This window comes from Zootoca vivipara, chromosome 16, assembly GCF_965207765.1.
Source record: "Zootoca vivipara chromosome 16, rZooViv2.hap1.1, whole genome shotgun sequence".
In the NCBI taxonomy this organism is placed as follows: domain Eukaryota; kingdom Metazoa; phylum Chordata; class Lepidosauria; order Squamata; family Lacertidae; genus Zootoca; species Zootoca vivipara.
The window spans coordinates 5,713,157-5,740,801 of NC_142599.1; the positions used below are offsets into that span (position 1 = coordinate 5,713,157).

Here is a 27,645-nt window from a genome sequence, read left to right on the forward strand (position 1 = left end):
AACCCGAAGCGTTTGTAACCTGAGGCATTTGTAACTCGAGGTACCATGTAGTCCCCTTTCCTGCAGCAACTTGCAAGAGTTCTGAAGGCACAGAGGTGGGATAGCTGGAGACACCCCTCCCAAGACACTGCTTTCCATGCCCCATCCTCAAAGTTTGCCCCGGGTCCCTGACAATAGCTGAAGGCCACAAAACTTTTCTGGCAAGGAAACAGAAGCCTTTCTGCTCAGCGCTAAACATTTCCCTTTTCAGTTTCTTCTTTCTCTGCATCGGTTTCAGTATCTCGTTTCTGTTTGCATATGGATTTGCAATATAGCCCATAGGTAAGTTTACACACACTGTAGAGCCTTTTTATTATTTAAAGAGACATTATTGAGCATGGAAGGCTGTTTTTATAATAGGCTTTGAGTGAGATTGTTGAATTTGCCTCTTCAACAAGAAATGCAAGAAGAAGACAGTGAAGGGCACAGCTGATGCAGAAATATTGTGTGTGAGAGAGCGAGAGAGAGAGAGAGAGAGAGAGCACTGGCAAGCTACTCAACACCCTCAAGGGTTTCTTCCTACACATTAATATGTTTAATTAATTGAAATGTCTTTTTATGTTTTACAATGTGCAACGAGGAAAGCTGATTTTGCCACAGAATAAAGCGGACGTTTTTGAGGTGCGTGTGTGGAATATGGGAGTGGAATAAGTGTTTGAATGTTTTGCACAGGGCAGAAGACAGACAGGCTGCAATAATGTGCATTCAGTTGGGAGTAAGGGTGGTGCAGAATTTAACGGGCCCTGTTTCACATATCTTAGACTGCTACATAGATCGGAATGTAATTTTTCAGGTTTCACCCTCCTCCAAACTTTGCATAAACCAGGTTTGTGTAAAAAAAGAAAATGTGCACATTTTAGGACAGAAGTGTGAAAAATGAAATAGTCAAATTTAAACATGTATATTCTGATAAAAACAAATCTTACTTAAGTGCAAATTGCAGCTTAGGGTTGTAGCCCGTGCTAGTCTTACTCAGAGTAGACCTATTGAAATTATTGAGCCTGCATTCATAGAATCATGGAATTAGAAGGGACTAGAAGACCATGAGGGTCATCTAGTTCACCCCCTGCAAATTCATTAACTTCACTGGGTCTACTCTGTGGTGGACATGACCAGTGCTTTTCTTCTTCTTCCAGGGGGTACCCAAAGGTACGCAGTACTGGCACTGTTTGTTGTTGTTAAAAAGTGTTGCACATACAGTAACAACTTCACGGTGAGAACCAGCACCCATTTTTCAAGAAAAAAAAGCACTGGGCATGACTAAGATAGATTTATCAATTTCAATGGATCTACTTTAAGTAGCACTTAGTTGGAGACGACCCTGAATGTGGAAAAAGGGCAGAATGCAAAATTGACTTATAAATAAATCTCTTCACCCCTACTCAGGAGTAAGCTCCATTTAACTCCATGGGGTCTACTTCTGAGTAGATACGCATAAGTTGTCACTGTACAGCTACAATCCTAAGTACTCACTTCTGATTAAATATATTTAGGATTGTGCTGCTGGCTCCCATTTTGGCTGAGAGGCAGTGACTGGCCCAAGGTCACCCGGTGAGCTTCATGGTTGAGTGGGGATTTGAACCCTGGTCTCCTAGGTCCTAGTCTTGCACTCTGACCACTACACTAGACTCCCAGAAGGCCGCCTTCTTGTTGTTTGTTGACGTTTGTTGACTGGGAGAGGCACAGACTTGCCCTTCCCCCTTTTACAAATCTAGTTATTTTCAAAGCACAAGACTCTCACATGTTGAATCTGTTCCATTCTCCGTTCCTCATTCCAGACACCCCCTCCTCCCCCTCCTCCTCGTCGCAGCACTTAAACTGGAGCTTAATTGCAGGTAATTATTGATCACTGAGGGATCACCGGTTGACAAATCCAATTTCCACGCTCTTATTGAGCATGACTGACACTGGACCAGTGAGACTAAGCAACGGACACAATCTGTCATGGAAACTTGCTATAGTGTGCGGCTAGGGAGATGCGGCAGATATTTCCACCTCCCTCCGGAGATGTCTCTCGCTATCTTGATGGAGGGTTGAGAATTCAAGGCTGCCATGATACATTAAGACCACCAGGTATGAGGGGTAGGATGCCACGTCGGCATTGTCCCCCCTGGGAGATGCTGACAACATCACAGCCGTGGTCCTTAGACTGTAAATCTCACCGACATGTCCCTGATTGGCTGTTACTTCCTCTTTTCTCATTAGTGGATGAATCTTATGGGCTGCAGTCCTGGATGTGCTTGCCAGGGATAGTGAAAATGCATTGGATTGTATTTACAGTGCCGTAGCTATGGGTGTGTGTGTGTGCTAGCTGGGTTTTTTTGCCCAGGGTGAAGCCTCCAGAGGGATGCCATTGAGGCTCCCAGCCTGTGTGTGTGTGTGTGTGTGCGCGCGCATGCAAATGCTGTGGTGTGTGTGTGTGCCAAACTGGGTCTTTGACTCAGGTGAAATGAAGCCTAGTTTCGCCCCTAGTATTTGTAAGAGGTCTAGACTGGAGACACACAATGTGTTGCTTTCTGAATGTTGAGCTCCAGCTCTCACTCTCACTCACTAGAGTGGCTGGGGAAACCCAGCCAGATGGGCAGGGTATAAATAATAAATTATGGTATTATTATTATTATTATTATTATTATTATTATTATTACCCCTGACCATTGGCCACACTGGCTGGTGCTGATGGGAGTTGTTGTCCAAAAAGATCTGGAGGCTTTATGGAGGGTCTACACTAGGGGACCCTAAACTAGCCCCTTCCAAATCTTTTGGACAACTCCCATCATCCTTTACCATTGACTGTGTTGAGATGTCTGATTTGGCCACAGTGACACACGCCTTAGCTACATCCCATTTGGATTATTGTAACATGCTGTTACATGTAACATGTAACGTGCTCAGAAACATCAACTGGCTCAAGGAACTGCATATTGTTGGCCTGGGCTGGTGACAGGGAGCCTACGATCCCCTTGCTAGAACAGCTCCACTGGCTGCCAGTCTGTTTCCAGGGACAACTCAAGGTGCTAGTTAAAGCTCTATGCGGCTTAGGGCCAGACTATCTGAAATATTGTATTCTGAACCTGCCCAGGCTCTGAGATCTTTCAGGGAGGCCCTTCTCCCAGTCCTGTCACCCTCACAGGCGCGCTTGGTGGGGATGCGGGAGATGGCCTTCTCGGTGGTGGCTGTTCCCAGGCAACTTTGGAATTCTCTCCCAAGGGAAGCTAGACTGGCTCCCTCATTGTTGTCCTTCAGCTGGCAGGTGAAGACCTTCTTGTTCCAACTGGCTTTGGGGAACTGACTGCTTTTAATGAAAGGACAAGTGCTGTGCTGTTTTTCTTGTAGTTATTACACACACACACACAGTCACACACACACACACACACACAGAGAGAGAGAGAGAGAGAGAGAGAGAGATTTATTTCTGTCAATGTTTAATTATTTCTGAATGATTGTTTTCTCGCCCTCTATTTTTAAGCGGTTAGCTGTTCTTATTTTTTCCTGTAAGTTGCCTTGAGTCCCTATCAGGAAAAAGGCATGGTATAAAGATGATGATAATGATGCTAATTGGCTGGGGCTGATGGGGGATGCCCCACACACCTGGTGGGCATCAGGCTGATCTAGACAGCTGCCTTAATGCAACAAAAATAACTCTGACTTAACTCACTCATCGGCATGCTCCTTCCCAGCCTAGGCTGAACTTAAGGGCTGCATAAAGTTGAGAAATGTAGCAAAGTCAGTTTGATCTTGCAGCATAACTGAGCAGTAAGATTGCAATGATATGCTCCACTTTATTAAATTTCCACCTTTTCTACCAGATTTATGCGGTTCTGTGAGTAGCCAAAAGAGTCAAGAGTTTTAATTCTTTTTTTTAAAGTACTAATGCCCTGTTCCATTAAAAAATGCTTCTAAGTGGCTTACCTAGAAAATAAAAATAAATAAATAAAAATAAAAATAAAAACAGACAAGACATTTAAAAAGACACCAACCTTTGCTGGGAGGTTTGGAATACATTTCTGGATGCAAATGTATTTGGGTGAATTTTTAGGCCTCCTCCTTTTGAAGTCATTTGGATGACACACAACTACGGTATTTACTGTCAGGGTTCGATATTAGTGACTCAACCTCATTAGAAAGGTATGGTTTTTTAAAATAAGCTGATGTCACAATAACGTGAAGCTTCTGAAGCTTCTTGATAAACTGAGATTAGCAAGATTATTGTCAGCATGTGGATGATATGCCCAAAGGAACCTTGCCGGAGTCAAGGAGAGAATGGCAGACTTATTTTTTTGCATGAGTTCTAAGCTTCAGATAAAGGTAAAGGTAAAGGGACCCCTGACCATTAGGTCCAGTCGTGACCGACTCTGGGGTTGCGGCGCTCATCTCGCATTATTGGCTGAGGGAGCCGGCGTATAGCTTCCAGGTTATGTGGCCAGCATGACAAAGCCACTTCTGGCAAACCAGAGCAGCACATGGAAACACCGTTTACCTTCCCGCTGTAGCGGTACCTATTTATCTACTTGCATTTTGACGTGCTTTCGAACTGCTAGGTTGGCAGGAGCTGGGACCAAGCAATGGGAGCTCACCCCGTCGCGGGGATTCGAACCGCCAACCTTCTGATCAGCAAGCCCTAGGCTCAGTGGTTTAACCCACAGCGCCACCTGGTTGGTGATGGCAAAGTGGCTCAAGCTATAATCTTGTGCAAGCGTACCTAGCAGTATTTGCGATGTCCTGTTATGTTCTATGCTTTGGGATTCATTTGAATGGAAAGTGTACAGTGGAACCTCGGTTTACGAACACCTCGGTTTATGAATTTTCGGTTTATGAACGCCGCGGACCCATCTGGAACAGATTAATTCACTTTCCATTACTTTCAATGGGAAGGTTCACTTCAGTTTATGAACGCTTCAGTTTATGAACAGACTTCCGGAACCAATTACACCCATGCTTCGGGTTAAGTACGGTTGAGTACTCCGCGGGCCCATCTGGAACGGATTAATCCACTTTCCATTACTTTCAATAGGAAAGTTTGCTTCAGACTTCCGCAACCAATTGTGTTCATAAACCGAGGTACCACTGTACAGTGGTACCTCGGGTTATGAAAAGGATCCGTTCCGGGCCGCAGTTCGTAACCCGAAATGGTCATAACCTGAAGCGCCATTTTGCGCATGCGCAAAGCGCAATTTCAGCGATTTTTGCGTGTTCTGCAGCTCCATCCTCTCTCAGGGGGTGCTTACCTATACTGACTTCCCTAGATGGCTAGTGGATGTCAGATCTGTCCCAAGGCGGGGGACAGATGGATGGAACCAATGCGTAAGCAGCCACTCACATTGGTTGTATTTAAATAAAGTTGTGGCCAAAATAATACCAAAAACCTTAAACTTAAATTGCTGTGTGGAGTGTGAATTATTGGGTGTGTGTGTGTCTTGGGACCTCGACACGCAACTACCAGGCTTTTAGAAGACATCTGAAGGCAGCCCTGTTTAGGGAAGCTTTTAATGTTTAATAGATTATTGTATTTTCATTTTCTGTTGGAAGCCACCCAGAGTGGCTGGGGAAACCCAGCCAGATGGGCAGCGTAATAATAATAATAATAATAATAATAATAATAATAATAATAATAATAATAATAATTTTAACAATTATCTTTTCTATATTTTTCAACACATTTATATATGTTGTTTTAATTTCTGTAATCTGCTTTTCTTTCTTGATCTGGGGGGAAAGGCGGGAGAGAATCAAACGACTTGGTAAAGAAAGTGTCTCTCGCATGTCTACCCCTCTGAAATCTTTCACATGTGCTGTCTATGACTCAGATGTTCCAGCAGGTCCTTAGATGTTTCTTTCATGTTGCTGGTCAGTTCTTCTGTCTCTTTAGAACAAGGCCATGCAAAATAGGACAGAGGTCAAATCCACCAGGTCGGGGGATGCTATCCTGGTGGTCAAGCCCAGCCTAGGGTAGCGGCTGTGTCATAGGCTCAGGCCTTGCACGGGAGGAAAAGTCAGGCTTGCTGTCAATGTGACAGGTCCAAAGACAGCTCCGAAGTGTACCTGTGGTGCAGGAAAGAGAGGTGGAAAGCAAATGGTTATATTGAACGCTGTAACAACTCATGCATTTAGGAGAGCTGAGATAAAACTTCTTTAAGAGCTTGGAGGCATAGATTAGTTTAGCTTAACAATAGAGCTCTGAGATAAGAGATGGCAGCCAGTGACTTAGAGACCAGGAGCTAAACACTCTGGCGTGCCTAAGGAAATCAATTGAAGATAATGTGCAATCATTTGGGAGGTGAGGTTATATGTAAAGTGTTCCTTGTTGTACAGGCTTGGAGTTTGTATGTGAGATGGGGAGGAGGTACCCTAAATGTTTCTAAAGATGCTGCAATCCTAAATGCAACTGCAGTGTTAAAGATGTTTCTGATGCAGTGGCATGTGAGCTTAAAATTAATAGTATTTATTACTAAACACCTACAAAGCACCTAAATTTTAAGCACTGGGCAGATGCTCAACTACAAGACAGATGCTGCTTACAGGTTTGAAATCTAATAAGCACATTGCAAAAGGAAAAATGGAAAGGTGAGGGTAGAGGAAAGCAAATGTTGGAGCAGATGGAGTTGTGTGGCCAGGTTGGCTATCCCCCTTGTCAGGATGTTGTCCCTGGGAGGGCAGGAGTAATAAAATAAAAATGAAACCCAGAACTTGCATTTCCCATTTACTCCCACCTGATGATTCAAACTGCCTTGGTTGGAAGTAATCTGATTGGAAGGTGAAGTCTCAACCTTCCTAGCAAGCTTGTCTCTGTGCATTCCATCAAGGTGGCCTTCCAACATTTTACATGCAGCTTGCGCACTTATTACATTGTGTGGACTTCCCAAAAGTGTGGCACCCAACAGGGCTCTGAGCACTTTTTTAGCAGCAGATTAAAAAGTGTGTGCGCACGTATGCATGTATGTGTCTGCACACACCACACACACACACACACACACACACACACACACACACACACACGAGTTTCTAAAGTGAGTTAAAAGCAGTTGCCTGGAGGACCATTTAAGCTGATTCCTCCCACTGTGCTTTTCTGTTCACATTGTAAATATTCTATTGAGGTGATTTCCTCCCCTCCACTTCCACACTGCTCTTGCTGTAAGAGGAATTCCTGCAGCCGAATAATAGGAGCACAGAGAGCAAATCACAATAGTCCTTTTTGGGTTATGGCATCTTCCTGTAAAAGAGTTGCATTGATAGAAAACTGGGAAGCAGTGCTTTAACCTGGGCTTCAGGTACCGTAAAAGCTGTGTGCATATGTGAGTTCTGACTGTTGCACACTGATGCGTTCTCACGCAAGAAATGCTTCTTGCTAGGACAAGGCTGTGCACAAGATCTTGTGTGGAAAAAAGGGGGTGTCTTTTTTTTTTCTGGTCCACTGGGAAGGTGTGATACTCTTGAGTAAAACTTAGTTGAAATGCCTCTTGAGTGGCTGGATGCAGAATAGTGTGTCTGTATGTGTAGAAGCCTGCTTTCTGTACAAAGGTGTACATTTTTTTGCGCCTCTGGCCCTGCCCAACCCAGGGTGTGGCCTCTGAAAGGGAGCCTAGAAGGGAATGTGGCCCTCAGACTGTCCCACCTTTGGCTTATTGGCACTGACCCATTCACTGCTTCTCTAACACGACGCAGCGATTCACCACTGCCATGCTCGTGCAGAGCCCTCACTCACTGAAACGTCAGTTGTTGTGTATCAGGAGAAGGAATGATCCCAGATCAAAAGGAGATCTGATGCCTTCCGTTTGATGGATGACACACACCTCTTTTGTTCTAACTCTGCAGCTTCTGATTACCAAGTTGTGATTAATGATGTATCAGAGAGAGAGAGAGAGAGAGAGAGAGAGAGAGAGAGAGAGAGAGAGAGAGGAGAGAGAGAGAGAGTTTTTCACGTCTGAACTGGCAAAGGGGAAGATTCCTGGGATGACCAGGTGCAATGGAGGTGAGCAAGACTCCTGCCTCTTTGAGCAGTTGCTTAGAAGTGGGTTGGGGAAGGGCCATAGCTCTGTGGACTTGTTTTGTGTGCAGAAGGTCCCAGGTCCAATCTCTGGCACCTCCAATATGGTCCCCATCTTCAAAAAGGGACAGAATGGGACTGAGGGGCTGAAGGAAACTTCACCACGCAGCAGTAGAGAAAAGTAAAGTAATTTATTGTTTGCTGACAGCAAGCAGGTGAATCAGAGGATACTTCCTAAAAAACTGAGCCCCAGAGCATCAGTGCTCTGGGCTTATATACCTTTTCCAGACAACATTTGGCATTACAAATGTAAACCAACAAAGCATGGACACAATAAGCTTCCGTATGAGATTTTACTTTCTTGGGCTCCTTGATCACTGCAGATGGTGACAGCAGTCACGAAATTAAAAGATGCCTGCTTCTTGGGAGAAAAGCAATGACAAACCTAGACAGCATCTTAAAAAGCAGAGACATCACCTTGCCGACAAAGGTCCGTATAGTTAAAGCTATGGTTTTCCCAGTAGTGATGTATGGAAGTGAGAGCTGGACCATAAAGAAGGCTGATCGCCGAAGAATTGATGCTTTTGAATTATGGTGCTGGAGGAGACTCTTGAGAGTCCCATGGACTGCAAGAAGATCAAACCTATCCATTCTTAAGGAAATCAGCCCTGAGTGCTCCCTGGAAGGACAGATTGTGAAGCTGAGGCTCCAATACTTTGGCCACCTCATGAGAAGAGAAGAATCCTTGGAAAAGACCCTGATGTTGGGAAAGATTGAGGGCACTAGGAGAAGGGGACGACAGAGGACAAGATGGTTGGACAGTGTTCTCGAAGCTACGAACATGAGTTTGACCAAACTGCGGGAGGCAGTGCAAGACAGGAGTGCCTGGCGTGCTATGGTCCATGGGGTCACGAAGAGTCGGACACGACTAAACGACTAAACAACATGTTCTTATAAGACTACTTCTTCCTCTTCTAAGAAAAACTTAGCATTTCTATGGCATACCCATATAAAGCACTTCCTTAGAGCTGTGGTTTGTATCTAATGCAAAACAAAAAACCCCTTACGTATCAAGCATCCTGCTGGCCATCAAATAGAACATCCTGACCTTCTGCTGTATAAACATCCTATCTGGTCTTGTGGCCTTGATGCTCAGAACCTGAAAACACAGCTAAAATACATTGCTAACTTCAGCAACAAGTAAAAGACACAGAGAATATGGCTTTCGAACAAGGCACTATGGCAGAAATAAGGAACATTACAAAAGGCTCAAAATCTTTTCCCTGGGTACGCTTGCCACAAGAGAAGACCCAGGTAACTCCTGGCCAATCAGCTTGATGTCGATAATTAAATGGTCAGTTTATGAGCACTTAGAAAAGGATGATGTGATTACTAACACCCAGCATGGATTTCTAAAAAACCAATCATTCCAGACAATTCTGATTATATATACTGTATATATAGAGTTACAAGCTTGGTGGATCAGAGGAATGCTGTGGATGTAGTGTATCTTGATTTCAGTAAGGCTTTTGACAAAGTCTCCCATTATATTCTTGCAGAGCAACTGGTAAAATGTGGGTTGAATGAGGTAACTCTTGGGTGAATTTGTCGCTGGTTGACTGACCAAACCCAAAGACTGCTTACTAAAGAAACACCCAGAGATTATTGTTCTTCTTCTTCTTCTTCTTCTTCTTCTTCTTCTTCTTCTTCTTCTTCTTCTTCTTCTTCTTCTTCTTCTTCTTCTTCTTCTTCTTCTTCTTCTTCTTCTTCTTCTTCTTCTTCTTCTTCTTCTTCATGGTTCCTCATCTTTGTGGGAAAAGGGGACAAGTGAGGTGTTGCAGGGTTGTCTTCTGGGCCTGTTGTTGTTCAAGGGTTTTATAAACATATTGGATGAAGGGATTGAGGGGATGTTCATCCAATTTGCAGGTGATACCGAACTGCGAGGGGTAGCTAATGCCACAGAAGACAGAATTGAGATGTGTGATGCAGCAGCTAAAAAGCCAATGCAATTCTGGGCTGCATCAATAGGAGTATAGCGTCTAGATCAAGGGAAGTAATAGTACCACTGTATTCTGCTCTGGTCAGACCTCACCTGGAGTACTGTGTCCAGTTCTGGGCACCACAGTTCAAGAAGGATACTGTGTCCAGAGGAGGGCAACCAAAATGGTCGAAGGCCTGGAAACAATGCCTTATGAGGAACGGCTTAGGGAGCTGGGCATGTTTAGCCTGGAGAAGAGAAGGTTAAGGGGTGATATGATAGCCATGTTCAGATATATAAAAGGATGCCATATAGAGGAGGGAGAAAGGTTGTTTTCTGCTGCTCCAGAGAAGCGGACACGGAGCAATGGATTCAAGCTACAAGAAAGAAGATTCCACCTAAACATTAGGAAGAACTTCCTGACAGTAAGAGCTGTTCGACAGTGGAATTTGCTGCCAAGAAGTGTGGTGGAGTCTCCTTCTTTGGAGGTCTTTAAGCAGAGGCTTGACAGCCATCTGTCAAGAATGCTTTAATGGTGTTTCCTGCTTGGCAGGGGGTTGGACTGGTTGGCCCTTGTGGTCTCTTCCAACTCTATGATTCTATGAGATTCAAGATTATTTTAACAGCTTGGAGAACTGGGCCCAAACGAACAACATGAATTTCAATAGGGGCAATTGTAAGGTTCTGCACTTAGGCTGGAAGAGCCAGATGCACAAATATAAGATGGGGGACACCTGGCTTGACTGCATTTCACAGCCCCTTCACCTCATCACTTTTTGCCTTCTAATGAAAGCATAGTGATATGTGCCGCCTGAGACCTCTTGCATTCTGCAGGAGATATAAATGAACTCGTAGGCAGGGAATGACTTGACAGATGAATTTCGTGGGTTTGTTCTGCAGGCGGATTACCTGCAAAACCGCTTTAAGTTTCTGACACGCTTAGCTTCATGAGACACTGAAATTATTCAGAAAGCCGATTACAGCTCTATTGCAATTAAAATGAATAAAAAAGGCAGTGCCGACTCAACTGCTGCCTCATTGCCTGACAGAGCCTGGGAGATCAGGAGTACCCTTTGGGCCTATCCTCTCCATCTCCTTCCATTTTCAAACTCCTCCTCTCTTTCAGGCGACACCTGCACTATATAGTATATTTAAATCTGTATCATACCAATTTACAGTGGAACCTCGGTTTATGAACAGCTCGGTTTACGAACGCCGCGGGCCCATCTGGAACGGATTAATCCACTTTCCATTACTTTCAATGGGAAAGTTTGCTTCAGTTTATGAACGCTTCAGTTTATGAACAGACTTCCGGAACCAATTACACCCATGCTTCGGGTTAAGTACGCTTCAGGTTGAGTACTCCGCAGACCCATCTGGAATGGATTAATCCACTTTCCATTACTTTCAATGGGAAAGTTCGCTTCAGGTTATGAACAGACTTCCGGAACCAATTGTGTTCATAAACCGAGGTACCACTGTATGCAGTCATGGCTGTCCCCATGAAGAATCCTGGGAGCTGTAGTTTGTTAAGGATGCTGGAGTTGTTAGGATCAGTGCTGTTTTTCTAGAAAAGGAGGTGCTGGAACTCGCCATGAATGCCTCCTTTGTTCCCCTATAGTGGCAATGGCGCCCACCTGAGAGGTGCTGGAACTGAGTTCTGGCAAGTTCCTGCTGAAAAAAAAAGCCCTGGTTAGGAGACCCCTGTTTCCCTCAGGGGTAAAATTTCCAGAGATCTCTGGGAAGGCTGATTGATGAACCACTTTGGAAGTTATAGCTCTGAAGCAGCTCTGAATGCCAGTCACTGGAAAACAGCAAGGGAGAGTCATTGTGCTTGTGTTCTGTTTGTGGGCTCCTCTAGGCATCTGGTTAACCACTGCGGGAAACAGAATGCTTGAATGAGTGGCCCTTTGGTTTGATAGAGAGAGACTCTTTACATGTTCTTAACCTACAGATGGGGCATAGTCTTCTTCATAGGATCCTCCTTTCAGGCTTACTTTTCTTTCATGGTGACCTCCTAAATCTCAAGTCTTGATGACTGTTGGGAATCATTTTCAAGGTTTTCTGTTGGGTCAGAGGGGTTTTTAATTATATTGATTTCTAAATTGGGTTTTTTGTTTTGCTGCTGCCAGAGGGAGTTTGTTTTAATCTTGCTGAGTAATGGTAGAAGATAGCATTTTCTTTGCACTCAGTTGATTGGAGATAACGCTTGGTTTGCACCATGCAGAACAGGGGTCAGCAAGATTTACATCGCCAAGACCGGTTCACTCCAGCGGAGATCCCTCAGTGGGCTGGATTGTGTGCACACTTTCCGACATCTGTGTCTGTGAAGACACAATTTTCGGAATCTGCGCAGATGCGATTTCTGGCACCACAGAAGCGAGTCCCCACGCTGTGCTGCGCCAATTTAGCGCAGCGCGCGGGGACTTGCCGAGTGGGCGGCTCAGTTTGGGGGCAGCTCGTGGGCTGGTTAAACGACTCCCGTGGGCCGCTTGTGGCCCATGGGCCTTAGGTTGCCTACTCCTGATGCAGAATGACTGAAGGTCATAGCAATGCCTTTGGTGCAAAGGCTTAATGCTAGCCCTTGACTGATCACCCTAAAATGTATAAAATATCTCGACTGTACTTTCTTGGCTCCCTCTCATGTTGCAAATGCCGCTGCGTTGTCAGCACACAACCGACGTGTTTTCTGATATGTCGCCCATTTTACCCTGCCTCTCCCGAAGTCCTAATGTCTCTTTCTTTAATTGAATGCTGCATCGGGCTTCCTAGAGCTAATTTTGCTGGGGTTGTCATGTTCGATGCAAGAGCAAAGGATATGGTGGATGCCGCACTTTTTAAAACTCGCTGGCAGGAAATCACATTACACTCAATGTAATTACATTGTTCTAGAAATGTGATTATGTGTTTCAACGACCAACTTCCCATTAAATTACTTCAGATCCGTCTCAATCTATAGGACAGAATCCTCCTGATTTAGATGTTAAAAGTGTAATAAATCCGAGGTGGAACAATCTGCATTTCTATTTTATACTGCCACCTGAAGCTGCCGCTTCCACTGTTGCAATTTCACCCCACTCCAGTAAGACATAGCTCATCTGCTTAACTGGATGGGGAAAACCTGGGCCTCAGCTTTTTGGGATGATTATGGCCTGTAGTTTTGCTGTGCCGTGCAGAAGAGTGCCTAGCTTGGTAATTTCTACACTTTACAAATATCTGGAGGGCTGCCCACATAAAGGAGGGCAAAGATTTGTTCTCTGCAGCCCCAGCGGGAAGGTTCAGATCTAAAGTCCTGCAGGTACTGGAGGGTAGATTTTGGATGAACTTTTGGAACACTTCTTTCTAAAAATACCTCTGTACCATTATTTCATAAAAAAGATGAAAGCGGGTCTGTTGTTGGCATTTGTCTGTCCTGAGAGAGAATGCCTCCAAGGGTGAAGTCAAACCGTTGTGTTATCAGCACTGAAGTGACCTCCTTGGGACGCAGGTCTAGGCAGTGTGCCTGGAGGTCCTAGACTGCCCAGACAACAAGACCCACCTCTTGGCTTGGCTGACGTGGTCCAAGGGAAAGTAGAGCAATATTTTTGGCACTAGCTTGGCTGCAGGAGTTGCCGGAAGGAGGCTTACAAGGTGCCATCCAACCATCTTAGAGACTCCACTCTGGATTTGTGTAGAGATTACTCCTGAGCCTTTTCTTCTCCTGATGATATCCTGCAAGGCAGCAGAGGTTTAGGACCAGAGCTTTCCATCTCCTAAATGGGCTACTTTCCCGGGTTCTCATCTGCCCCTCACTTCCTTCTACAGCCTGTGCAGAAACTGCCTTCTTGACCGTTGGACCCAGTATTGGTCCTGTCTGCTCAATTCACCCATAGGGGAAGACCCTAACTCACTGAGGGTTTGAGACCTATCGGCTTTCCTCATCTGGTTTAGCTGGCCAGTCAAAGTTGTTTCCTGGGGTGTGGCCGCTGTCACATGGTGACATTTTCTACCGTAGGAATGTGTGAGGTGAGAGGGGAGTGCAGGGTGGGGACCAAAGGTGGATAAGATACCCCCAAAGGAGCATACTGTGTCCCCCAACAGAGGTATTATCCCTCCCCTTACACCCAATACCCCCAAATCTATCTATCTATCTATCTATCTATCTATCTATCTATCTATCTATCTATCTATCTACCTACCTACCTACCTACCTACCTACCTACCTACCTACCTACCTACCATTTATCATCTGTCTGTCTGTCTATCTCTATCATCTATCTATCTAATCTGCCTGTTTGTCTATCTATAGGTAAAGGTAAAGGTAAAGGTAAAGGCGCCCCTGACCATCAGGTCCAGTCGTGTCCGACTCTGGGGTTGCGGCGCTCATCTCACTCTATAGGCCGAGGGAGCTGGCGTTTGTCCGCAGACAGCTTCCGGGTCATGTGGCCAGCATGACAAAGCTGCAGCACATGGAAACGCCATTTACCTTCCTGCTGGAGCGGTCCCTATTTATCTACTTGCTCTCTGATGTGCTTTCGAACTGCTAGGTGGGCAGGAACTGGGACTGAGCAATGGGAGCTCACCCTGTTGCAGGGATTCAAACCGCCGACCTTCTGATCAGCAAGCCCTAGACTCTGTGGTTTAACCCACAGCGCCACCTGGGTCCCTCTTGTCTATCTATACACATATATAATAAAAGACATGTAAAAATGTTGAATCACAGATCAGTAGCTAACTGTTACAGGTGTTGCTTTCTTAATTGCCTGCACAAACCTGGCAGCATAGTTTTATTTAGGTTTTTTTTTTAGCACATGCAGTAGTTTAAAGGTTAAGACAGAATATGCCTGCGGAATCCCTGCTGACAGAGCATTTGAAAGGACTGGATAGGAAACTCAGGGCTCCGTTTTGTGTCTATGTCAAATGAGTCTCACCATCTTGGGGGATGACCAAGAATGCTCCTGCAGATGACCTTGTTGATCAAGGTGGGACAGGAGAGTTGAGGTGCTCTTTAAGGTATCCTGGACCTACGTTGTTAAGCGGTGTGCAAATTAATAAAAGGGCTCAGCAGTCAACGGGCAGCCAGTGCAGATGTTCCCTTCATCGGTCATGGGTTTAACTAGATGACTTCCAAGACTTCGAAGAGTATGCATTTTCAAATGAATCATACACACCCAGCCTGGTGTCAAAATATATGCAGATTTAGTTGGTTTGGGCCACAACCTTAAGTGTGCTTTCTTGGGAGTAAGCCCCATTGAACATACTGAGATGTACACAGTGGGGAAAGGCTACAACTCACTGTAATAAGTAAGTTTGTACTTTCTGAGCAGAAAGTCCCAAGTTCAGTCCTTGGTATCTCCAGGGAAGGTTGGGAGAGCTCCCTGTCTGAAATCCTGGTGAGCTGCTGCCAGCCAGTGTCGGTAATACTGAGCTAGCTGGAGCAATGGTGTCAGACTCAGTATGAGGCAGCTACCTAGTTCCCCACGACTTCCTTTTAAGTAAACTCACATAGGATTCTGCTGTAATCCCATTAGTGTTAACCAGTTGATTAAACTCTCTAGTTTCTGCTTCTGTTTCTCTCCTTCAGCCCTAGGCCACAAAGAATTAATATATATATAATTGCAACTGAAGGAAACACAGTGGTATCAAATCCAATTTAAAAGCAAGACTTTCCAACAAAATGCAAGCTGTCAGCAGAAACGTAACAGCCTCGGCTAACAACTTGTCACACAGGAACTAGAGTGTAGTTCTGCTTGACTACATCATTCGCGTTTGTAGTGTCCTTGATGATGACTCACAGCAGCCGGAGGAGCCACTGGGAAGATGACCACTTTAGCCATACCTGGGCCTTAGTTCAAACCCTCAAGAAGTGGCTGTTGGTGCCCTTTGGGATTGGCAGGGGGGAAAGGCAGGAAGACCAACAGTAGGTGGCGCCACAGCCAATGACAGGCAGAGCCAACTAATACTAATTCCCATCCTCCTCCCGGCTGAGTTTTGCAAGGGGATCGCTGAGATTAAGGGAGAGGCAGCCCTCTGCTGCTTATAAATAAGAAGGCAGGCAGGTGGGAGCTGGGGACTGAGATTGGTGGAGCATCACTTGACCTCATTACTGCCCTCAAGTGGTTACTGTCAGGGGTGGGGAGTCTCAGGCCTGGGGGCGGCCATGGGGCCCTCCAGGACTCTCTGTTTGGCCCCTGGGGGCTCTTCCCCAGCTCACATCCCTCACTAGCTATGTTTCATGCACCCATTAAATGGCTGTGCCTGACTGAAATGTGTTATTGAACTCAGCTAATGACTCTTGCTCAGTGCTTCGGAAGTTCATCTTAAAAAGGAATTAATTCCAGTTCACCCCCTCCAAAAAAGGGGGAAATAATTCCATTCCAGTTGAGTTTGGTCCTCAGCGTTCCAAATGCCCCGCTTCACAGTGGAATATGAACAATTGCTTTATTTATTTCTCCAAAAAAATTGTGATCATTAAGCTTAAAGAGCATCATATTTTTTTCAAAAAGCTAAAAACGGCAACTGCAATGGCCACTATCAAACACAGTTAAGTTCGTGTGTATGTATGGCGGAATAAAAATATAAATCGAACTGAATTAAAATTTGTCCAAAGTTCTGCCATACCCCCCCCCCCCCTCACTCTGTTCAGCTAGAATTTCTAGGAACTATTTTCAGGTGTGATTCAAAGATTTTTGAATTAATTCAGTGAATTCATTAATCTGAATTAGTTCATCCCAAGTACTGATATCATTTGCCTGGATGGAGGAGACTGTGTAGAAGCTTACCTGCTGTAAGAAAGCAACATCTACATTAACAGTTGCTCCCACTTTTGCCCACCATTGACATGTGACCCCTGGAGGGGTTTCTCAGAACCAAATCTGGCCCTTGGGCTGAAAAATGCTCCCTACCTCTGGATTAGAAACCCCAGAGAGAGAGGGCCTCTGTTTGGTGGCTGCGCCCCCTTGTCACTTCCTCATTGCCTAGCCTCGTCCCCCTCAATGGATTGGGAGAGATGGTTTGAAGGCAGGAGTCTTCACCGCATGCGGAGCTCCCTTGCCCTCTGTAGGATTTAGAACAGGCATAGGCAAACTGGGCCCTTCAGTTGTTTTGGAACTGCAACTCCCATTATCTCTAGCTAACAGGAACAGTGGTCAGGGATGATGGGAATTGTAGTCCCAAGGGCCGAGTTTGCCTATGCCTGATTTAGAACCCTGCTTGCTCCTGCTGTTGTGGTCAGGAAAAATATATAGAATGCCCTCTTTTTGCCAAACAACCAGTGATTAAGAAAGGATCAAGCAGGCATGGGCAGCATGTGGCCCTCAGCCTAATTTCCAAAGCTCTCCACAAGCAACCAATTCGGACTTCTGGTGAGAGCAATTCACTTCTGGCAGTCTGCTCAGTGGGGAGGAAGAGTGAAAGAAAAGGGAATGGGTGAAAGAGGACTAATGTGTGTGAGAAAGGGATGAGAGAGAGAGAGAGACCCCACCCACTTTTGGATGTGGCTCCACCCACCTCTGTCTTTGGTCCTGCCCACTGATGGAATGTAGCCCTCAATAGATTATCCCTGAGGAAAAGTCGCTCTGACGGGGGAAAGTCTGTCCACCTGGGATAAAGAAACCTTTTTTGCATATATTTTCACCGGAATACAGAGTGCGGATTTTCTTCTGTAACTTCCTCACGGCATAGATAGTGCTTGACACAAGAAGATGCATGATGGTATTGGCTGTCTAATAATGCAGAAGATGTTTTTCTCTCTTGAAGTCTCAGCAGCGTGACAGCTTTTCTCATACCTGGGCAGAGCAGTTAAATCGTGTTCCAGGACGTGATTAAATTTTTTTCCATTGAACACCAGGGTTCTGTTGTATTAGCAATTAAGACTAAATCATTCCAAATGAGGATAGCTCTCAACCTGGTTTAAATTATAATTTAGCTACAGATTTCCTCGACTCTGAATATTATATGTGCAATAAACTTGCCTGTCAATTCTGGGCCCAAGAGGGTCCCTTAGCAGAATGTCACTGTTGTGCTTGGAAATGAATCTTGAAGAATCTTCAGAAATGTGATAGTTTTGATTAAGCTCCCCCCAGTCTGATGCTCTCCAGATAGTACTGGAGTCCCTTGAGTTGTGGGGCTCTGGAGCAGTTTCAAGAAAGGTTAAATGAACTCCAGAATACTTTCATTCCCACTGGAGATGTTCCAGTTTTAGTTCTTAATTATATCAGCGTAGAATCGTTTTTAACATTTTCTTCTGATTCTAAAGACCAAAGAGCCCTGCTGGGTCAGATCAAGGATCTACCTAGTCCAGAAATCTGTTCTCACAGTAACCAATCAGATGCCCCCAAGAAGACCACAAGCAGGACATGAAAGCACTAGCTCTCCCATTTGTTATCCCTGACAACTAATAGTCAGGGCATTCTGCCATTGATCTTGGAGCTAATAAAATCACCATCTTGATTAGTAGCCATTCACAGTTATGTCCTCCATGAATTTGTGTAGTCTGAGATAATTCAAAATGGAATTTAGCATAACTTCAGCATCATGCAATTTTTGCAAGTAGAATTTAGAATTTTAGACTGCTGCAATGGGCTGGCTCTTGGGAAATCCCCAAAATTTGAGTTTACCAGAGATTCATTGCATGTAGTCCAACTGTCCTTATTTACCAAGAATGGCCTCTAATGTTTGTTGCCCATTCTACCCTACTTTGTCAGTGTATTTGCCTTGGGGATGGGGGTGGCATGTTAGAATGTTGCTATGCAAGGATTTCCCCCCCTAGAAAAAATGGTGCCAGAACTTTTTGCCCACTCATCCCACTGCCACCACCACAATGCACCAAACCATCCCTCTGCCGCAGCCTGCGTCGCTCAACACAGAGCGCTGTGCCAAACGATGGGATACATGCAGGAACTCACCAAAGAGTTCCGGTGAGTTCTGGCTGGAAAAAAGCCCTATTGCTGTGTAAGCTGCAACTCAGGACTCAGCTACATTAGTAAAACAAAGCAAAACAAAACCCCAATGCTTTGGATGCATTATAAACATGCAACACCAGATGGCGAAAGAGAGCAAAGAAAATTCTATGCAATTTTTACATAGCGTTTCTTTTCTTTTATTATAATGATTTAATTTCTGACTTATAGCATTTCCCCCCTGTGTGCCCTGAGTCTTTTGTCTTTGTGTGCCATTCTGCAGGAAGCTGGGGGAGCACAGGTGTGCATGGAGGTGAAGACCAATACTTTTCACTCTCTGTGCCAAGCTATGGGTACATGAGGCTGGCTTGGGAGGCGCAAACCTCAGGCTCCAGGGCAGGGTTTGCTCCCAGGTTACAGGGCCAGCCCTCTCATGAGGCAGAATGATACAGCTGCCTTAGGCGGTAGATACCAGAAGATGTCGGCATCCCGCCGATTGCCTTTAAATGAGGCTGCTCTGCACCTCCTAAGGTAGTCTTCTTCCTCAGGTACAGTGGAGGGTGATGCCCTATTGCCAGTGGTTGAAAGGAGATTCAGCAGCCAGCCTGGTCAGATTGCTAGATGTGAAAGTGGGGAGGGGGCATCTTGCCCTTCACGTCAGGTTGCAAGTAAAGGGGCTAAGCTCTGCCTCCACGGCTGAAGTCAACAATGCTTCTAAATACCAGGAGAGGAGAGTGCTCTTGTGCAGAACCAGTGCCTGATGGTTTGGAGGTGCAGTCCCTCCACTGGTTTCTGGGATAGCTCAGTCAGCAGAGCATGAGACTCTTAATCTCAGGGTGGTGGGTTCGAGCCCCACCTTGGACAAAAGATCCCTGCATTCTACAATTCTATAAACCTCCTATGGTCCGCAGGCAAATTGGCAAACAGGAGGGCTCAGGTCCCCTTTTGGCTTCATAATTTCCACCTTTTGGCTTTCCTGCCAAGCGTTCTGGTTTTCCTTTCCCTTTGTTTGCCAAAGCCATGCGAAGTGCAATGCTCTAATAAGCTATTTCATACCTCCTGCATCCTGGCATGGCTGACAAGGAGGAAGGGGGGGGGTGTTAGACAATGCATCTGGAAAAGGTTATATAAAAATAGCAGCAGTGGAAAAATTAAAAAAGCTCACAGGAGCGATGATGTGTGTTTCAGGTACAGTTTTAAAAGGAAAGCTTTGTGGAGGTGTTGGATGGGAAGGGAGAGGGAGAGCACAAAATGCTCGCAAGCCCAGTTCAGACAAACGGGGAGCCTGTTTGTTTCTACAATCTGAGTGAGCTGTGGTGAGTCTTTGGATTGCATATTCTCCTCTATCCTCTTTCATGCCTGTGAAGGGAAGATTGGAAGCTTTACAAAACAGAGTTACCTGTGACATACAACATGGGAAACTATGGTTTGATGAAACTCTAGTTAGGAAGAGCAAGTGAATCAGCCATTTCTAATCCTTCTAATCTCCAGCCTGGTTAGAATACAACTTTCTGCATCCCTGAGCATTGGCCATGATGGCTGGGGCTGATGGGGGTTGCAATTTCTGGAGGGAACCAAACTGGGGAATACTGAACTAGAGTTTGAAGAAACCACAGTTTTCCAGGTTTGGGCATCAGGTAGAACTGTGGCTTGTTTAAAATTATGAATGGAAGCTTCTGGTCTCCTTGGAGTGGCAAACTGTTTTCAGACCGAGGGCCACATTCCCTTCCAGATGACCTTCTGAGGGCCATGTGCCAGTGATAGGCGGGGGTGGGGGCACGAGTGGGCAAGGCCACCCAGCAAACTTGACAGCCAGCTGGAAAATTTGAACCTGGTCTCCCAGGTCCTAGTCTGACCCTTTAACCTCAACACCACACTGGCTTAGTAGCAGTAGTATTCAGATTTTTTTTTTTAAAAAACACCCACTAAAAAGCCTTCAAATGTGTTGTTGTTGTTGTTGTTGTTTAGTCGTTTAGTCGTGTCCGACTCTTTGTGACCCCATGGACCATAGCACGCCAGGCACTCCTGTCTTGCACTGCCTCCCGCAGTTTGGTCAATCTCATGTTCGTAGCTTCGAGAACACTGTCCAACCATCTTGTCCTCTGTCGTCCCCTTCTCCTAGTGCCCTCAATCTTTCCCAACATCAGGGTCTTTTCCAGGGAGTCTTCTCTTCTCATTAGGAGGCCAAAGTATTGGAGCCTAAGCTTCAGGATTTGTCCTTCCAGTGAGCACTCAGGGCTGATTTCCTTCATAATGGATAGGTTTGATCTTCTTGCAGTCCATGGGACTCTCAAGAGTCTCCTCCAGCACCATAATGCAAAAGCATCAATTCTTCAGCGATCAGCCTTCTTTATGGTCCAGCTCTCACTTCCATACATCAGTACGTTTCCGAGCACAATTCAAAGTGTTGGTGTTGACCTTTAAAGCCCTAAATGGCCTCGATCCAGTATACCTGAAGGAGTGTCTCCACCCCCATTGTTCTGAGGTCCAGCGCCAAGGGCCTTCTGAGAAGCCAAGTTACAGGGAACCAGGCAGAGGGCCTTCTTGGTAGTGGCACCCACCCTGTGGAACTCCCTCCCACCAGATGTCAAAGAGAAAAATAACTACCAGACCTTTAGAAGACATCTGAAGGCAGCCCTGTTTAGGGAAGCTTTTAAAATTTGACGGACTATTGTATTTTAATATTCTGTTGGAAGCTGCCCAGAGTAGCTGGGGAAACCCAGCCAGATGGGCGGAGTATAATTAATATATTATTATTATTATTATTATTATTATTATTATTATTATTATTATTATTATTATTATTAACCTTTCCCCATGCCTCCCCCGCAAATGCTTTACATTGAGACATGGTCTCTTTCACAAGGCTCCACAGACAGTTTCCTGTGAAGAAGTGACCTTATGGTGGATAGTCACTTGCATATCACCAAATGATAGAAAAGACCATCATAAAAGAGAGAGAAGAGGACACAGAACATTTCACTTGTAAATTATGTCCATTGATACAAAGGCACATGAGCACCCATAGAGCAATAAATAGTGGTAGGTTGGGCGGTGGCTTGGTGAGGGTCCACAAATCCTTCTGATTGTGCTGCCTGAGGGGGGTTGTCCTTATACCCAACAGTTTCTGATCACAGGTTTGGATGGCGCTCTCTGAATTTCACTGATTCCCCCCTGCATTACTCTGCTTTGACTAAAACACAGGTGTTGCACAAAAGAGGAGGCTCTCAGTTTGATAATGTATCAGATTCAGTGCTTAGATTCTGGTGTCCAGAAAGATTGTAATGCGTGCGTTCATGCACTTTGGGCAGTGGAGAACTACCCAGTGGAGGCTCACCCACAAGAGGAAAGGTTGTCCTGCCCCACCTGTCTGTCTTCTGTCATGGGCTGGCTGGATTCAGAGGAGTGGTGGGAGGCACCAGCGGGGGAACCCCCAAGGGAACTGCCAAGGGAAAAAAAGGCACAGAGCCCAGGGATGGGATGGTGGGATGACAATGAGTGGTCAGAGGGAGACGAAGGAGAAGACTGGGAAGAAGAGGTGTGGGAAGCTGAAGAGGTAACAGAATTTAGTGGGCAGGAAGAGGCTGCGATAGAGAAGTGAAGGTATGAAGAGGGCAGAGCAAAGACAGACAAGATGAAGAAGCCTCAGATTGCTTGGGAAAGGACCGAGGGAGGAGGAGACTTAAGGAGACTTAAATAACTGTGAGAACACATCATGTCATTGGGGCAAGAGCTACCGGGAAGAGTTGCTGTGCTCAATAGGACTGGCATTTTCAATAGAGCCATCTTCACTGGCACCATGCGAGTTATTACCAACCCGCTCCTGCCATCTTACATTCAACTGAGCCAAGGGGGCAGCACTGTCTGTCATCTTCCTCCTCCTTAGTCTCAGGGTTGCCGTTTTCAGAACTCAGCAGGGAGGGAAAGAAGGCAAAAGGAGAACAATTTGTCTTCCTGTTATTGGCTCTGGTGCCACCTGCTGTTGGGCTCCCTGTCTTCCACCCTCCCAGTCCCAAAAGGCACCAGCCACTACTAGACTGGCATGATGCTAACCTGGGAAGACAGTGAATGAAATCTGCATCTGTAGCAGACAACCAAGCATGTCTGCTGGAAACCCAGGAGGTTTTCTGTAAGGAGACGGCACCCCTGCAGGCCAAAAGCAAATAGCCAGTTGACAGGAGACGCATTGTCAGCAAATCTCTTCAGAAGCCCAGTTCAGTAAAAATAGCATCACTGAGTGTCCTTGGATGGACAAGACATGTGTTGCATTGCATCCTGGCTGAAGGGCTGGGAAACGCGGCAGTTGGCTTTAGCAGATGGGAGTGTCAGCATTTATCGGATCTGGCCTGTTAGGGACGAAGGACTGGGCTCTGAAATCACACAGTGGGTGGCAATGGGAATTATGTAAACATGCTTAGCTTCCACCGAATCAATGTGACTTATGCACTTTGCTGCAAATTGTGTGTTTTAACAAATTCTCGGTCCGGTATACCTGAAGGAGCGTCTCCACCCCCATCGTTCTGCCCGGACACTGAGGTCCAGCTCCGAGGGCCTTCTGGCGGTTCCCTCACTACGAGAAGCCAAGTTACAGGGAACCAGGCAGAGGGCCTTCTCGGTAGTGGCACCCACCCTGTGGAATGCCCTCCCACTAGAGGTCAAAGAGAACAACAATTACCAGACCTTTAGAAGGCATCTCAAGGCAGCCCTGTTTAGGGAAGCTTTTAATGTTTGATGGATTTCTGTATTTTAATGTTTGATGGATTTCTGTATTTTAGAATTTCTGTTTTGTTGGAAGCCGCCCAGAGTGGCTGGGGGAACCCGGCCAGATGGGCGGGGTATAAATAATAAATTATTATTATTATTATTATTATTATTATTATTATTATTATTATTATTATCTTCGCTCTTCCTTTGACCTGATGGGTGGACAGCCTGGGTGGAGGCAGGGAGTCAGAGACAGGTGAATGGTCTGAAAGTTCAATGGAGGTTGTGTGGCAAGTTGCTCACATTGAGTATCTAGGCTGCAGTTGGCAGCTTTAGAGGAGCAAGTTGAATTCTACTGGAACGCCTGTGGTGCTGGGAAGCTGCAGTACCACCCACTGGCCATTTGTGGCAGCGGTGCTGTGGTGCTGTGGAAACTTGGAGAGTTGCTTATCATGGGTTGTGCCAATCAAAAAATAGATGAAATAGATAAGAGGGTAGTCTGGCTTGTGGAGAAGAGAAGATCAGTCCAATCCATTTCATATACTTAGAGCTGAAACTGAACTTGGACCAAACTTGAAATAGTTTTTGATGGAGTAATGAATGCTAAGTTGGATAGATGATCAGAAAGAAAGGAGAATTTGGAGGTAACCCCACAAGAATGTTTGAAAGGAATTAAATCCCTATTCCAAATTGGTATATGGTGACAAAAGCACCCCTATGATAGACTGTAAAGCACCCAGGTCTTATTTATTTATATTATTTAATAATAAGTGGTTAGAATGTTAGGGCTTTAAACCTAAGACGCTGGCAAAGTAGCAATGTCACATGATTTAAGTTGTTAAGTTGTTAAGATGCTCAGTATATATAGAGCGTTTTTTTTGTTTGCCTGTGGGGTGTGGAGCAGTCATGTCTGAAAGCTCTGGAGGTGTTTCTGTTATCTGTTTGCAATAAACCTGTCTGTAGAAAGTTGGGCTTACGTGGGTCGTTTCTGGCAAAGCTACAAGGTTTTTTACCACAACAAGAATCCAGCCGCTGTGCTTGATTAATGCTCTGCAAAGAGAACTGTTTATGGTCTGCGCAGCACAAGCGTTTCACTAGACTAGTGCAGAAAAAACTCTTAGGTTATGGACTGAGTCATGTTTTGGATTCTAATGTTGTGGACTCTTACGTTTTGATGGCTGTATTGTGTGCAGAGACAGTGAAAGTGGCTTCGGATGTGAGAAGACCTGCTTATCAAATAATACAAACCATAAAAAATTGTTTGCTTGATTCCTTAGTCTTTATGCCTTTTCATATAAAGTAACTTCAGCCTTTCAGCAGCAGATGCAGCTCGGGATGCTGTGAAGTACCAAGTGAATATGAGCAGAACTTGGACAAATACCACAGCCCACCTTAAGAGGCCACCCACCTTGATTCTGCTCCCAGGCACCCTGCCAGCCTATATCTACTTTAGGGAGGGATGAGCAGAAGAGTGCTCACCCCCCCAAATGAATTGGAGCCCACCCCACCCCTTGGACCAGAGCAGGACCAGCATAGCAAATGACATTAGAAACATCTTCATTTTAGAGCAGGGAATTCCAACGCTGTCATGGGTATCAGTGTGCCTGCCAGTACCTTCTATGGCGCCTGTGAAAGTAAATATCCCATCAAAAATCCACAATGCATGAGAGACTGTTAGCTTTTTCTGCATAGTTCCTATCTGCATTTGCTTGGCCTCTCCTACATACCTCCCGCGGTAGCCATTTTGTGTTGTGCCACACCCCTACAGCAGCCATTTTGTGACTGGTGCCCTCAGTATTTTCTCAGAATTCCAGATGTGTCCATTGGCTCCAAAAAGCTGGTGACCTCTCATTTAGAAAGAAGGTGGAGAGGCCCACTGGGTCTGTTTCTGCTTAAGAGCATGGGAGTTGATCACTCCCTATGATCCAAGGGATAAAAAGATGATGCCAATGTGGGAATGCTCTTTCGAAGGTTGAAATCATCCCACCATTTGAGGTATTTTCTGCGTTTGCCTGAAACATACAAGGGGACCTGATTCATTCTGGGGACAACCAATCTTCTGCTCAGTCAACCCTAAGGACAATTGTTTATATGTAAGTGCTATGGGGACCAGCAGCCACTACGGTCACCAGGAGGCTTCACCCTCCCTCTGTCATATGAAGCCTCATTAAGAGGCAAATCTATGAACCAGGGTATCTATCTATTCTCCTTCAAAGTGGTTGCATCTGTAGTTCCTTGTGGATTGCACAGCTTGCTTCATTTTAATTCTGATTAAATATTTGAACAACCTGCTCCTTGACTCAATGAGCGGTTTGTCTTCCTTGGCAGTTTGCCCAACCAGGGAACCAGGGACAGCCACCAAGGGTCTGATTTGCATCTCGCTGAATGCTAGTCTAAGCTTCCATGATTGAGGCTACAGGGTAAGGACTGGGGGAAGGGGAGCTTTCTAGGAGAAATGAATGAAAGCTTCCTCGATAAGCTAAATCCAACCAGAGAGGAGATCAACATTGTGAGAGACTCGTTCCAGAAGGAAACAAATATTCATTCTCTTTTAGATGTGGTTCTTTCAGTTTTGGGGGTCACACACACACACACACACACACACACACACACACACACACACACATGTTCTTAACTGGTTCCAGTTAAGGGCATAAGAAGTTCAGACCGAGACTCTCCTGTAAGTCACGGGCTATTGGATGCCTTTAGTACCTGCCTTTCTGAATGTGCATAGTGAATGGGCCTAGTTTCAGTTGCTTAGTGACTGCAGGGTGCATTTTCCCGTTATTTATTAATTAATACATTTATATCCCAACTCCAAGGAGCTCAAGGTGGCGTACATAGTCTTCCTTTCCTCTCTATATTACGCTCACAACAGCCCCATGAGGTTAGACTGAGAGACACAATGTGTGTGCATTCTTACAACACTTAGGTTCACGTGTTGTGAAGCAGCAGGCCAGTCGATGTTCCTGTGTGCATAAATTAAGAATATATGCTCCTGGACCATCCACTGGGGCCTTGGGTGAGATTTATCCTTCCTGCAAAAGGCATCATGTAGAACTAACGCTGTGTCTGTTGTTTTCTTGGTAGAATTAAGGCTGCTTCAGGTGTGAAGATAATAGACATCCGAGTCAGTGATCCGGACCAGTGGGGAGTTCAACAAGACATAGACAATGGGAGGACACAGACCACCGCCACCATTGTATGTGAGCGCATCAATCCAAATGCAGAGAGCAGGTAAGAAATCCAAGCTGTGCTGCAATGTAGCTGCCGCTGCCATTTCTAGCTAAAAGTCAGCGGGGAAGAGTTCAGATACTTTTATTGATATTTACCCTTGAATAGGAATCAATCTCTTTTTGTATTTCCAACATGAGCACAGCTTTTGAGTGCTGGAAAAATGTTCCAGGACTGGGGGCAACAAAGAGTCTTGTGGTGATATCTTAAAGGCTAACAAATGTCTTACGGCAGAGATCATGGGTAGGCAAACTAAGGCCGGGGGGCTGGATCCGGCCCAATTGCCTTCTAAATCCGGCCCGTGGATGGTCTAGGAATCAGTGTTTTTACATGAGTAGAATGTGTCCTTTTATTTAAAATGCATCTCTGGGTTATTTGTGGGGCCTGTGAGGTGTTTTTATTTAAAATGCATCTCTGGGTTATTTGTGGGGCATAGGAATTCGTTCATAATTCCCCCCCCCAAAATATAGTCTGCCCCCCCCAAGGTCTGAGGTACAGTGGACCAGCCCCCTGCTGAAAAAGTTTGCTGACCCCTGGCATAGATGTTCATGGACTAGTGCATGGGTATCTGATGAAGTGTGCATGCACACGACAGCTCATACCAATGACAAACTTAGTTGGTCTCTAAGGTGCTACTGGAAGGAATTTTTTTATTTTGTTTATAGTGCATGGGTAGTTTTTCCCCAGTCATAGAAACACAGCAGCGTGGCTTGGATTCCCTTTTCTTGCCCATGGAGCTGTCCAGCAGGGCAAGGAACTGACCGAGACAAGACTGCTGAAATATGCAGAGAAGCTGTTCTGCCTAGGAGTTGGGCACAAGGAGATGTTAC

General features: G+C 45.4%; 1 protein-coding gene across 1 annotated transcript in view; it reads left to right on the plus strand.

Annotated features, from left to right (window-relative positions):
• TMEM132B (transmembrane protein 132B) overlaps positions 1-27,645 on the plus strand; it is a 344,261-nt gene that overhangs the window by 131,930 nt on the left and 184,686 nt on the right. The window contains exon 3 of the mRNA XM_035099220.3: positions 26,672-26,818. Coding sequence (XP_034955111.1) covers positions 26,672-26,818 — 147 coding nt within the window. The remainder of the gene's footprint in view (positions 1-26,671; positions 26,819-27,645) is intronic.